Source organism: Ranitomeya imitator, chromosome 3 (assembly GCF_032444005.1).
Source record: "Ranitomeya imitator isolate aRanImi1 chromosome 3, aRanImi1.pri, whole genome shotgun sequence".
NCBI classification, from domain to species: Eukaryota; Metazoa; Chordata; class Amphibia; order Anura; family Dendrobatidae; genus Ranitomeya; species Ranitomeya imitator.
Genome location: NC_091284.1, coordinates 124889246 through 124903272, shown reverse-complemented (window position 1 = coordinate 124903272; position 14027 = coordinate 124889246). Strand labels below are relative to the sequence as shown.

Sequence of the window (14027 nt, the reverse complement as noted above, 5' to 3'; positions counted from 1 at the left end):
CTTTGACAATCTACAATCTGGTTTCCGACCCCATTACTCAACTGAGACAGCCCTGACCAAAATCACTAATGACCTACTTACAGCCAAAGCTAAAGGACAATACTCTGTACTCCTCCTTCTAGACCCGTCCTCTGCTTTTGACACAGTTGACCACTGCCTCCTACTACAGATCCTCTCCTCCTTTGGCAAAGACCCCGCCCTATCCTGATCTCCTCATACCTTTTCAACCGCACATTCAGCGTCTCCCACTCCACCTCCTCATCACACCCTCTCTCTGTTGGAATCCCCCAAGGCTCTGTTCTAGGACCCCTACTCTTCTCAATCTATACACTTGGCCTGGGACAAATCAAAGTCCCATGGATTCCAGTACCACCTTTATGCGGATGACACTCGGATCTACCTCTCTGGCCCAGACGTCACCTCTCTGCTGTCTAGAATCCCGGAGTGTCTATCAGCCATATCGTCCTTCTCCTCTCGCCTCCTCAAACTCAATGTGAACAAATCTGAACTCATCATCTTTCTTCCATCTTATAGATTTTCCTTACCTGACCCATCTATCGCAATTAACGACATCACGCTTTCCCCCTGCCTTGGAGTAACCCTTGACTCTGCCCTGTCCTTCAAACCACACATCCAAGCTCTTTCCACCTCCTGTCACCTCCAGCTCAAAAATATCTCCAAAATCCGTCCTTTCCTCAACCGTCCGTCTACTAAAATGCTTGTGCATGCCCTCATCATCTCCCGCCTTGACTACTACAACATCCTTTTCTGTGGCCTCCCTGCTAACACCTTTGCACCTCTCCAGTCCATCCTTAACTCTGCTGCCCGAGTAATTCATCTCTCTCCTCGCTACTCCTCTGCAAATCTCTTCACTAGCTCCCATTCCCTCAGCGTATCCAGTTTAAATTACTAATACTGACCTACAAAGCCATCTATAACCTGTCTCATCCATATATCTCTGAACTAATCTCCCGATACCTTCCCTCACGTAATCTCCGGTCCTCCCAAGACCTCCTTCTCTCCTCCATACTTATCCGCTCCTCACCCAATCGCCTCCAAGACTTCACCAGAATATCCCCCATCCTCTGGAATTCTCTGTCCCAACACATCAGACTGTCAACCACATTCGGATCCTTCAGACAGAACCTGAAAACCCGGCTCTTCAGGAAAGCCTACAGGGTGCACTGACCCCGCTGCCTCCTCACCACTACCGGAGATACTGCCTCACCAACACCGGAGCTCCTGCAACCCTCAACCTATTGTCTCCATCCCCACTATCCTGTAGTATGTAAGCCCGCAAGGGCAGGGTCCTCGCCCCTCTGTATCAGTCTGTAATTGTTAGTTTGCTTACTGTAAGTGATATCTGTAATTTGTATGTAACCCCTTCTCATGTAAAGCACCATGGAATCAATGGTGCTATGTAAATAAATAATAATAATTACACAGCCAGGGGCTGATGTATGCTGCTCACAGTTTGGGCAGTAAGTATCAATTGACAGGTTCCCTTAACCGCTTATTGACCACCTATACGTCTTTTAACTGACCAGAGATATAAGAGAATAGCCTCCCCATACAGGTGACAATCCAGCAGCTGCATGTAGAGGAGCTGCGGAGACACCATCACGTGTTTCTCAACACAGGCAGTGAATAGCCAGGCCTTTCCCCGGGAAGGAACAACCAAGGGAAGGGCAGCATCCCATAAAGGAAAACATCCAATAAAGGAAAACCACCTATGCCAAGCATGGTATCCATCCACAGACAGATGTTTCGGGGTTTTTGCCCCTCAACAGTGTGGAGTAGGAAACTGGCTATCAGGAGCAGTGCCTAGTAGAAAGTCTATAAAAGGCACGGATGATTGACCTCGTGGAGACCAAAACATCCAACACCGCGGAGACACCATCACGTGTTTCTCAACGCAGTGATCCAGAACACTGCCCCCAAATATGCAAAAACCCCGAAACAGCTGTCTGTGGATGGATAGCATGCTTGGCATAGGTGGTTTTCCTTTATTGGATGTTTTCCTTTATTGGATGCTGCCCTTCCCTTGGTTGTTCCTTCCCGGGGAAAGGCCTGGCTATTCACTGCCTGCGTTGAGAAACACGTGATGGTGTCTCCGCAGCTCCTCTAAATGCATTTGGGGGCAGTGTTCTGGATCACTGCGTTGAGAAACACGTGATGGTGTCTCCGCGGTGTTGGATGTTTTGGTCTCCACGAGGTCAATCATCCGTGCCTTTATAGACAATCCAGCAGCTGTCGGCTGTGCACTATAGCTGGCAACTTGCTGCATCAGCCACGATCAGCGTTTGCATCGTCCATATCTGGTTAGCCCCTTAGATGCTGCTGTCAGTAATGACTACATCATATAAATGGTTAGAGTGTAGGGGCTTCCTCTTTATCCCAATTGGTGCCCTCAGATCATGATTGTGTGGTCCTGATGTTGGCGATGGCAATTCACGGCCAAATAGCGGCCTTGGAAGCTGCTGGCTGTTGTAACCTTTTCAGAAGTTAGCGGCATTTAGGTGGTAAAAATACGTACGCTACTCACCTGGTAGCAGTGTTTTTTCAGGAGCCATGACAGCACAACGAGAGAGGGGATCCGCCCTTCAGGGACAGGAAACCTCAGACATAAAAAGGGCGGCACCTCACTCCCCCGCCAGTTGGTTTACAGAGTATGAAAGGACCTTCTAGGTTAGTAGCACATAGACAATATTAATATATGGTACAATTCACCCAGTGACTAAACTTAGGAATTAACTAAAGGAAGTGTTGAACCCATAAACAAAGAGGGTAGGGAATATAAGGGTGCGGTCATGGCTCCTGAAAAAACACTGCTACCAGGTGAGTAGCGTACGTATTTATTCAGTCGCCATGACAGCACAACGAGAGACTTTCAGAGAAGTGAAAAAAGTGACTAGGGAGGGATAACCGCCTCCAGCACCCTTCTCCCAAACGTGAGGTCGGAGGAGCCACCTAGATCTAACCTATAGTGTCTAAGAAAGGTGGATGGAGAAGACCATGTGGCCGCCTTACAGATGTCTTCAATCGACACTTCTGCCCTCTCAGCCCAAGATGTGGCTACCGCACGAGTGGAGTGTGCCTTTATGCCTTCTGGAATTTCCCCGCCACCTGCGGTATAAGCAAGAAATATGGCCTCCCTAATCCATCTGGCTAGCGTATTCTTTGATACCCTAAGCCCCTTCCTAACTCCCTGGTAGGATAAAAATAAGGAATGATCTTTTTTCCAGGCGTCTGTTACTGCAATATATCGGAGAAGGCATCTACGCACGTCCAAACAATGAAATCTCTGTTCTTTATTGTTAGAGGGATTAGGACAAAATGAAGGCAAGATTACCTCCTGGGACCTATGAAATTTTGACGCGACCTTTGGAAGATAAAGAGGGTCAGGCCTCATCACCACTCTATCTTCCGTAATTTGCATATACGGACGCTGCCTGGACAATGCTTGCAGATCACTAACCCTTCTTGCCGATGTGAGGGCAACTAAGAGGGCTGTTTTGACAGACAGGATCTTGATCGGGACAGAGTCAATGGGCTCGAACGGAGCTTGTGTTAGAGCCGAGAGCACAAGATTTAGGTCCCATGGAACTATTCTCTGTTTAATAACCGGCCTGGATCTGGTGACCGCTTTGAAAAACCTTGTTATCCAGTGATTACTAGCTATGTTGGAATTATATAGTGCCCCTAGAGCCGAAACCTGAACTCTAAGGGTGCTGGTGGCTAAGCCTAAATCTAGGCCCTTCTGTAGAAATTCTAGGATCTGAGCAATATCAGGTTTCTGATCGATCTGTGCTCCTGAGCTTGATAGGAACTTCCTCCATATCCTAACATAAATGCTAGTCGTGGAGGCTTTCCTACTCTTAAGCAGCGTATTTACAAGGTTCTGAGAGAATCCCTTCTTTTTCAGAAGTGACCTCTCAAGTTCCACGCTGTCAGATGTAAGTTGGCTACTCGTGGATGCAAAACTGGACCCTGGGAGAGGAGGTCTGGAATTTCTGGGAGAATCCATGGTTGGGAAATGGACATGCTTCTTAACCATGGGAACCAAGACCTTCTGGGCCAGAATGGAGCTATTAATATAACTCGGGCTTTGTCTTCCCGAATCTTCCTCAGAACTAAAGGAATTAGATTCAGAGGGGGAAACGCATAGGCGAGACTGAAGTTCCAGGAGATCAGAAGAGCGTCGATTGCGTACGGGTTGTCTCTTGGGTCTAGGGAACAGAATTGATGGAGTTTCTTGTTTCCTCGACTGGCAAACAGATCTATTTCTGGACATCCCCACAACCGTACGATCTGATTGAAGACAGCCGGTTTTAGAGACCAATCCCCTTGTTTGAGCTCGTTGCGGCTTAAGTAATCGGCCATGGTATTTAGTTTCCCCTTTATATGAAGGGCCGTAAGGGAGAGTAGGTGATTTTCGGCCATCTGAAAAATACGATTTGTAACGTTCATTAATGACGTAGACCTTGTGCCTCCTTGGCGGTTCACATAAGCAACTGTCACCTGGTTGTCAGAGAGTATTCTAACATGTCTACCCTGTAGGGGTACAAGAAACCTATCCAAGGCGCGTTCCACCGCCATCAATTCTTTCAGATTGGAAGACGAGTCCTGCTCAGATCGGGACCATAGACCCTGAACGTAATTATTTTCCCAATGTGCTCCCCACCCCGTGGGACTAGCATCAGTTGTTATTACTCGTGATATATGATATGTCCAAGGTACCCCTTTACGCAGATTAGGGATGTGCGTCCACCACCTTAGTGAAACCGTGGCCTCTACGGATAGAGAGAATTTCTTATCTAGGTTGGCGCCTAGTCGCCGAAAATTACGTAGAACATCCCACTGAAGAGACCTAGAGTGAAACTGTGCCCACATCACCGCCGGAAAACAAGAAGTAAGTGACCCCAAAAGAGACATAGCACTTCTTAAGGAGACTACGGGATTTTTAATTGCTCTAGAGGCCAGCCGGTGGATAGCATCGACTTTTGAGTCTGGCAGGCGACATTCCTGCTGAGCTGAATCTACAATAAGACCCAAAAACTGCTGTGATGTGGAGGGTTGAAGACGCGATTTTTTAAGATTGACAATCCAACCTAAGTTACGAAGTGCTACCATCACTTTCTCTAACTGCTCTTTACAGTGTAACTTTGAATGCCCCACGATCAGTAAGTCATCCAAGTAAGGAATTATCAGTATGTTTTGCTCATGAAGGTGTGCCATAACCTCTACCATAACCTTAGTAAAGACCCGGGGTGCGACTGCAACACCAAAGGGGAGTGCCTGATATTGGAAGTGCTCCACTGTGCCGGCAAGAGAAATCGCCACCCTGAGAAAACGCTGGTGATCTGCATGTATCGGAACATGGTAATAGGCGTCTTTTAGATCTAAGACCACCATGAAGCACTTGTGAAAAAGAAGCTTTATTGCCGTTTTCACAGATTCCATTTTGAAGGATGGGATTAGCAAGAATTCATTCAGGCCTCTCAGATTAATAATGGTACGGTATGACCCATCTGGCTTCTTTACCAAGAATAACGGGGAATAGAACCCCCTACCTCGCTCTTCCGTGGGTACCCGAATAAGAACCCCCTTTTGTCTGAGATCCTGAACTTCTGACTCCAACGCCAACTGTTCTGCAGGAGAAGACCGGATAGGAGTTAGTTTAAATTTGTCCTGAGGGATCTGATGAAACTGGAACTTTAATCCCTCTTTAATGATACTGAGTATCCATGGACTGTTGGTGATCCTCAACCAGGCTGGGTAGAAAGCTAAAAGCCTACCGCCCACCTGGACCGCTAGTCATTGAGTTTTCTTCGAGTCCCGAGGGGTGTTAAACATATACCCCCTACCTCTTCTTCTGCTGCTGCTGTAATATCTGGATGAATCTCTATTTGGTTCTCTATCAGATCTGCGGCGATAAGACCATCCCCTGCTGTAGTCACGCCTATAAAAGGGTTTTCTTAATAGAGGGAACCGCTTCTTAGAGTCGCCCGCCTTCTCAAGCAGCTCATCAAGTACCGGACCGAACAGATGGACTCCTTCACAGGGGATGCCGCATAGCCTTGACCTAGCTTGTAAATCACCTGGCCAACATTTAATCCAAAGTGCTCTGCGGGCTGCGTTGGATAAGGCTGAAGATCTTGCGGCCAGCCTGACTGAATCCGCTGATGCATCCGAAAGGAAGGCTGCAGCATCTTGGATCATGGGCATAGATGATAGGATTTCACTTCTAGGAACTTTATCCTTAAGTTGATCTTCCAGGTGGCCTAGCCACACCATCAAGGACCGAGCTGTGCAAGTAGCCGCCACTGCCGGTCTCAGGGATCCCGCAGAAGTCTCCCAAGCTCCTTTAAGGAACACATCAGCCTTTCTATCGAGCGGGTCCTTTAAGTTACCTAAATCTTCAAATGGAAGAGAAGAATTTTTGCATGCTTTGGCCACTGCTGCGTCTAACTTCGGGACTTTGTCCCAAGAAGCTGAAGCTTCTTCCTCGAACGGGTATCTTCTCTTAAATGCTGGCGGAAGTGACCCCTTTCTTTCGGGCTTCTTCCACTCCTTCATAATCAGAGACTTGATTTTCTCCACCACAGGAAAAACCCTTCGGGATTTACGGTCTATGCCCCTGAACATAATGTCCTGAATGGAGCATTCTGGCTGAGCCTCTTCAACCCCCATGGTGTTGTTGACAGCTTTCACCAGATGATTAATCCTATCTAATGATAGACATGTTCGGCTAGACTCTACGTCCTCTGAAGATGAAGATGATGGATGAGAATCCGAGCTCACACTATCGGAATCCATCTCTGATACAGGGGATGAACCTAGTATTCTCTTCTTGGATTGTTTCTTATGAGAACTGGATTTTAAGGAGTCCCTGATCTCCTGTCTGACCATGTCCCTAAGGGTAGACGTCAGGTCAGGGGCCTCCTCTTCGATTAAGTGCTGTATGCAGGATCTGCACAGCTTCTTTTTATGCCCATCTGGGAGAGGCTCTGTACAAACGGCACACTCCCTATGTTTAGCTTTGGAAGCACATTTTTTCCCCTAAATAAGGAGAGAGGGAATACAAGGAGGGACACCAATCAGAAAGCGTACTTTCACGTAGCTCACTTACCCATCCTTGAAGTAAACGGTACCGTGATCGGGGGGTCCTCTTTGGCCGGAGAATTCCTACGGCCCGAGGATTTGGTGGACCTCTGAGCAGCTTTAGCTCCACCAGCACGACTACTGCCACTGGAACGCCGCTGGGAGCTTCTCTGAGACTTTTCTGTTTGTGGCTGCTCCAAAGGCTGCTGCTGTTCACCGCACAGCTGCGGAGTTCCCTCCGGTGACTCCATTAGGAAATGGACAGGAACCAGGATGGCCATCTGTGCGGCTCTTAAATACATCCCCCTGGGTACCACCCCCGGATGGGGGTCAGCAGGGCTTCCTCCAGGTGTCAACGATCGGTATTAACTACCGATAGGCTCTGGCCACTGCACGCCGTGCCCCACGCTGAGCGCCGAACTCCCTGCGGCCAGTATCCTCCCCCTGCCCCTGGGCGCCGCCATTAGCCGGCGAAAGAACGCTACCGCGCGTGCGCGGCCGCGTCACCGCCCGGCGCCGCTCGCTGCGTCATCCGGACACGCCTCTTCCGGTCACAGCTGCGGCGCCGAGGGCAGACGCGCCGAACAGAGGACGGCAGCGTCCTCCGGCCAAGACGGACCACCAAGGCAGGAGTGGACAGACCCCAGAGGCCACGTAGACACGGCGGCGTATACTCACGAGGTAATGTGACACCTAGAAGCTAACCCCTTGGGGTTGCTTCCTCCTGCTCTCACCGACACTAACAGTCCCCCTGCCGTGTGGTGCTACCGGCCTCCTGACTAGGCCGAGGAAGGGGACCCCCGCTACCTGATCCGGCCTGTCAGGAGTGGGAAGACTTCTTTCTTCAACCTTCTTCAAAAAAGGTCTGCCTGAAGAGGTTCCACTGTCAGGGACAGGAAACCAACTGGCGGGGGAGTGAGGTGCCGCCCTTTTTATGTCTGAGGTTTCCTGTCCCTGAAGGGCGGATCCCCTCTCTCGTTGTGCTGTCATGGCGACTGAATAAATACACATTTTCATTTGTATCATGCCATATTACATTAATTCCTGAAAATCACCTGAAGGGTTAATAAACTACCTGACTGCAGTTTTTAATGTGTCAGGGGTGCTTTTTTTTTTTTTTTTTTTAAATGGTATAACTTTTGGGGGTTTCCCAATATATGGGACCCCTAAAGGCACTTCAAACATGGATCGGTCCCTAAAAAATAAATTTTGTACATTTCCTTGAAAAAATGAAAAATTACTGCTACATTTTTAAACCACCTAAAATGCAAACAAAATAAAAGAACATTTTAAAAATGGTGCTGATGTAAAGCAGACATGTGGGTAATGATATTTATTAATGTTTTGCTGTGGTATGACTATCTGGATTAAAGGGATAATCATTCAAAGTTTGAAAATTGCTAATTTTTTTTTACATTTTTCTCAAATTTCTGATATTCTTTTTATCAATATACACAAAACATATTGACCTAAATGTACCATTATCATAAAGTATAATATGTCACAAAAAAATCTCAAAATCACTGGGATTTGTTGAAGCGTTCCAGAGTTATTACCACGTAAAGTGACACTGGTCAGATTTCAAAAATTTGGATCTGTCACTAAGGGGTTAAAAAGGCTCTAGTCATGTGATACAGTGGCTTGCAAAAGTATTCACCCCCTTGGCTTTTTACATATTTTGTTACATTACAACCTGTATTAAATATTTTTGTAATCTATTTAATGCTGATGCATCACACACAAATTACCGTAGTCTAAGTTGGTGAAGCATAAGGCATAAATTAAATTTATGGAAACAACTAAAAAGTAGCATGTGCATATGTATTCACCCATTTTCCAATGAAGCCCTTAAAAACTTCTGGTGCAAGTAATTACCTTCATAAGTCACATATTTAGTGAAAGGAAGTCCACCTGAGTGCAATCTAACACAGTTTATCACCCCAAGAACACTATCCCGCAGCTGTTAACTAGTTAAATGTCACTGTCAATCTCTGACAGCGGCATTTAACTAGCGCTTCCCAGCAGCATGTCACTAATCCCACCCATCGGTGACCCCGTCACATGATCACGGTCACCAATGGGTTGGCATGACATCCAGAGGTCTCCAGCAGACCTCAATGGTTGTCATAGCCATATTGCTATGAGCAGAATTACGTTTTTTTGGTCGCCGTTACATTGCAATAAAATGTAAAAAACGGGCAATCTAAATATCTTATCTGCACCAAAATGGTATCAATAAAAATGTCAGCTCGGTGCACAAAAAATAAGCCCTGACCCAGCCCAAGATCACAAAAAATGGAGACGGGTCTCGGTAAACGGTGCTGTTTTTAACCAAACTTTGGAATTTTTTTTTCACTACTTAAATAAAAAAAGAACCTAGACATGTTTGGTGACTACGATCCCATAATGTCCTGGAGAATCATAATGGCAGGTCAGTTTTAGCATTTAGTGAACAAGGTTATAAACAAAAACAAAAAAAAAAAAAAAAACACACAACTGTGGAATTGCACTTTTTTATTTTGTAATTTCACTGCACTTGGAAATTTTTTTCCTGTTTTCCAGTACATGATATGTTAAAACCAATGGTGTCGTTCAAAAGTACATCTCACCCCCGCAAAAACAAGCCCTCACATGGCCATATTGACAGAAAAATAAAAAAGATTTGACTCTGGGAAGAAGGGGAGGGAAAAAGAACACACCTCCGGTCATGAAGGGGATAAGAGATCCATGCCCTCAATATTCACGTACATGCTTGTGACCCAATATCTTTCTACATAGCTACAAGTAATTCTAGCTTGCAGTCCTAATGTCACGACTCTGTTGTCGTGTGTCTCGGAATCAGGGGCTCCTTACCTGTCCCTAACACTAGGTGCGCCCTAGCAGGCCCTGTTGGAACCATGTACCTTGTGCTCCAGAATCTGCCCTCTTCTGTATCTATCCCCCATACAGGCAAAAGGGAGCAGTAATGTACTGTAATACACCAACCAGAGTAACGAAAAATACCAAACATACAAATATACTCAAACAGATAAAGTAATTCATCGGGGAGTGAAGGATAGGGTTAAACCAAAGTAGGAGAAGAAAAGGAATAATCACACACTCAATACCTGGCAACAGTCACAGATAAATCTGAAACTTCCAGCCATGCAGCATAAGCTAACTCTGACAATGAGTGCTGGCCAGGGCCCAGATTATATAGGAGATTGGAGTGGCTAACAGTGAACAGCTGAGAGCTTTAGGGTATGTGCAAACAGTCAATAATTGGCAGCGCTTTAGAAGCAGCACATGTCCGCTGTGTCCAAAGCACTGCCGGCTTTTGAACGCAGGTGAATCCGCATGTGTTCATTGAACTGTGCATACTTACAGCGTCCAATATATTGTACGGGTGACATTTATCTTGCGGACACTCGCATCTCTGCAAGATAAGTTGACATGCTGTGGTCTGGAAAGACGCGAGACACATGTCCGTCTCCGCGGGTGAGCCATGGGCGTAGGTGCACGCATAGTGAATATGGGATTTGAAATCCCTTCCACTATGTTGTAATATTTGGACGCTGCGGGTTGGACACTGTGGAAGTACGCAGCGTCCAACTCACAGCGCCCAAGCTGCAGCATTTATTGACGGTGTGCACCTACCCTTAAGGCTCCAGGAGCTCTCAAACAGAACAGATTAACCCCTGCACTGCTAAAAAGAAATTTACACCTTTAATTAGGTGAAGTGCTTCTAATCAGTGGAGTAGCAGAAATCAGACACGGCGGTCTTCTGGCTCCTGTCACGGTAAACCTGTGACACCTACTTTAAAGGGTGATCGCCTAGACATTGAAGAAAAAAAAAACTATTATTTTTTTTTTACTACAGCAAATAAAGTGCATTCCCGCTCTGAACCTGTACCTATATACAAGGTCTAACCTAGATAACTGAACTGTTACGGTTTTTCATGGATAGCCCACACATCTATTGTATAGTCTATGGGACTTGTTCACATGCCTGTGTAATTTGCCGTTCAGAAATAATAACGACTGCGACAGGTCTGGTTTTTTTTTGTCTAGTAACGAATCAAAATTGCATATACAAGTCAAGACAGCAGATGGGTGCCATCCTGTGCTGACCGTTATTACTGTTAAAAAGAAGGTGGTTTACAATTTTAATCTTTGTTTTGCATAAAAGAAAATCACTCATTGAACACAGAAGTTAAAAAGTGACACTTGGACACCACACCAATGAAAATCGGATCCAAAACAGATGACAATAGTGTGAACGAGGCCGTACCCAGTACGTCTCCTCCAACAGCTTCTAAAGCATTAGCTACTACTCTGATGCTACAGGCTGAAGTAGGGCTGCACCGGGTTTCTTGCAGAGAATGAACCACATGACAACTTTACTGGTAATTGCTGCAGTTTCGCTGTTTTTATGAGTTTAACCTCTGCTTGCCTCGAAACCACAGAAATTAGCTGCATCACCACTAAGCCACAATAGACCCCAAGGCTGGCCATGTTAGAAAGCTGTCGGGCGAACATCGTTCAGCTAACAGCTCCGGACCCCTTCATACACATGAACGCTCTACAAGTAAAACGGTCTTGTTAAGAAGCTGCTTAAGCGTATGTTCACACTGTGGGTTTTTGAATCCAGAAAGTTTGTTTGAAAAGCATTTTAAATGTAGATTTTGAAAACTTCACAATCTACACCAAAAACTGTGTGTGTGTGTGTGTGTGTGTGTGTGTGTGTGTGTGTGTGTGTGTGTGTGTGTGTGTTGTTTTTAAAACCGTGTGTGTGTGTGTGTGTGTGTGTGTTGTTTTTAAAACCGTGTGTGTGTGTGTGTGTGTGTGTGTGTTGTTTTTAAAACCGTGTGTGTGTGTGTGTGTGTGTGTGTGTTGTTTTTAAAACCGTGTGTGTGTGTGTGTGTGTGTGTGTGTGTGTTGTTTTTAAAACCGTGTGTGTGTGTGTGTGTGTGTGTGTGTGTGTTGTTTTTAAAACCGTGTGTGTGTGTGTGTGTGTGTGTGTGTGTGTGTGTGTGTGTGTGTGTGTGTGTGTGTGTTGTTTTTAAAACCGTGTGTGTGTGTGTGTGTGTGTGTGTGTGTGTGTGTGTGTTGTTTTTAAAACCGTGTGTGTGTGTGTGTGTGTGTGTGTGTGTGTGTGTGTGTGTGTGTGTGTGTGTGTGTGTGTGTGTGTGTGTGTGTGTGTGTGTGTTGTTTTTAAGGGGTTAAATGACTTTGGGCCAGGCTGGAGGGACCTATGTTTGATGCAGGGATCACGATGTGTGTATTCTTAGTGTCAAATCAGTGGCCCAAAGTCATTTAACCCCTTAAAAACATTACTTATTCAATTGAGAAAATTGGCTGTTTGACCACTTTGATGCCAATTCTGATGCCCAGAACTCATTTGGGCCAGGCTGGAGGGACCTGGGTTTGGTCTGGGGCATCACTGCCTGCGTACCCTTAGTGTGAGATCAGTGGCCCAAAGTCATTTAACCCCTTAAAAACACCACATATTCAAATGGCCAAAAATCGTCTGCCCACTTTGATGCCAGTTCTGATGCCCGGTACCCATTTGGGCCAGGCTGCAGAGACCTGGGTTTGATGTGGGGCTCCGTGTTCTATAATGTCTGCTCTGTGATATCAGTGGCCCAAAGTCATTTAACCCTTTCATTGACGCCCTTCGGTGCCCACTTTTGCAGCAGTTTTTAAGTGCATTCACATCAAGGCACCTCGCTGCAGTGTATGCTATTATTGTGATGATTATTTTTTGTTGTTGAACCTAAAAGAAAAAAAAAAACAGAAACGAAAAAATTCCCGAAGACACTGACGAATAAGAACCCAACGTCAGCCTCGTCGGGACTGATCTGCAGCAGATTTTCCACCAGGGTATGAGGGAAACGTTATATTATCTCATCCACACAGCGGAAGATCTGCGGAGACATCTGACCGTGCAGCGATCGTACAAATGTGAGGAACTGATACAAAGGATGAGAAGGTTACAGAGCCGCTGCCCGATCACCGGCAGTGAGGAGGAGCAGACGCCGGACTGACCTGAGCCTTGGCGGACACTGACAGCAGCGCATGGCTGGAGAACCTGGTCTGCGCCTCCGCACTCAGCCCCGCTGCCCGGCTCAGTGCTTCCACCTGGCGGCTGAGTTTCTCCACCTGCTCCCGGAGACGCCGGTTCTCGCACTGCAGGTCGGTGACAGACCGGGAGAGCGGGGCCGCCAGCCGCAGCACGTCCTCCAGCTGCCTCTCCACCCCGCGCCGGAACTCCTCCATCTCTGCCTGCAGCCCCTGGACCGTTCCGTGCAGCGGGCATAAGTTATCCTCGTCCGGCATATTCCTGCAGCTCACCGCCGGCCACACCGACACCTCCAGTCCCTGGTGATCCATAGAGCGGGGAACGGACGTGCAGTCACTTTTCTACCTCCGCGGCGCCGGTCGCATCACACGCTCAGGTCCTGCACTGACGACTGACACCTTGTGCTGCGGCCGCCACTTCCGCCTGAGTGCAGAGAGGTGAAGTGTGCGGAGGTCACTGCGGTGGTGGTGGGCACCTGTCACTGGGTGTGAAGGCAGGAGCTCAGGTGCTGCTGCTGCAGGGTGGGAAACCCCGTGTACCTGACGGTATGCAGCGTGTACAGCGCTCACTACAGTGCTACACTGTATATCACTGCTGACCACTGCGCCTGTATACTGCTCCTGACCACTGCTCCTGTATACTGCTCCTGACCACTGCTCCTGTATACTGCTCCTGTATATCACTGCTGACCACTGCTCCTGTATACTGCTCCTGTATATCACTGCTGACCACTGCACCTGTATACTGCTCCTGACCACTGCTCCTGTATACTGCTCCTGTATATCACTGCTGACCACTGCTCCTGTATATCACTGCTGACCACTGCTCCTGTATACTGCTCCTGTATATCACTGCTGACCAC

At 47.1% G+C, this 14027-nt stretch overlaps 1 protein-coding gene across 1 annotated transcript in view; it reads right to left on the bottom strand.

Annotated features, from left to right (window-relative positions):
* SMTNL2 (smoothelin like 2) overlaps window positions 1-13770 on the bottom strand; it is a 166038-nt gene extending 152268 nt beyond the window's left edge. Inside the window, exon 1 of the mRNA XM_069761382.1 lies at window positions 13132-13770. Coding sequence (XP_069617483.1) covers window positions 13132-13476 — 345 coding nt within the window. The 5' untranslated portion in view covers window positions 13477-13770. The remainder of the gene's footprint in view (window positions 1-13131) is intronic.
* Between the last annotated feature and the right edge of the window lie 257 nt (window positions 13771-14027).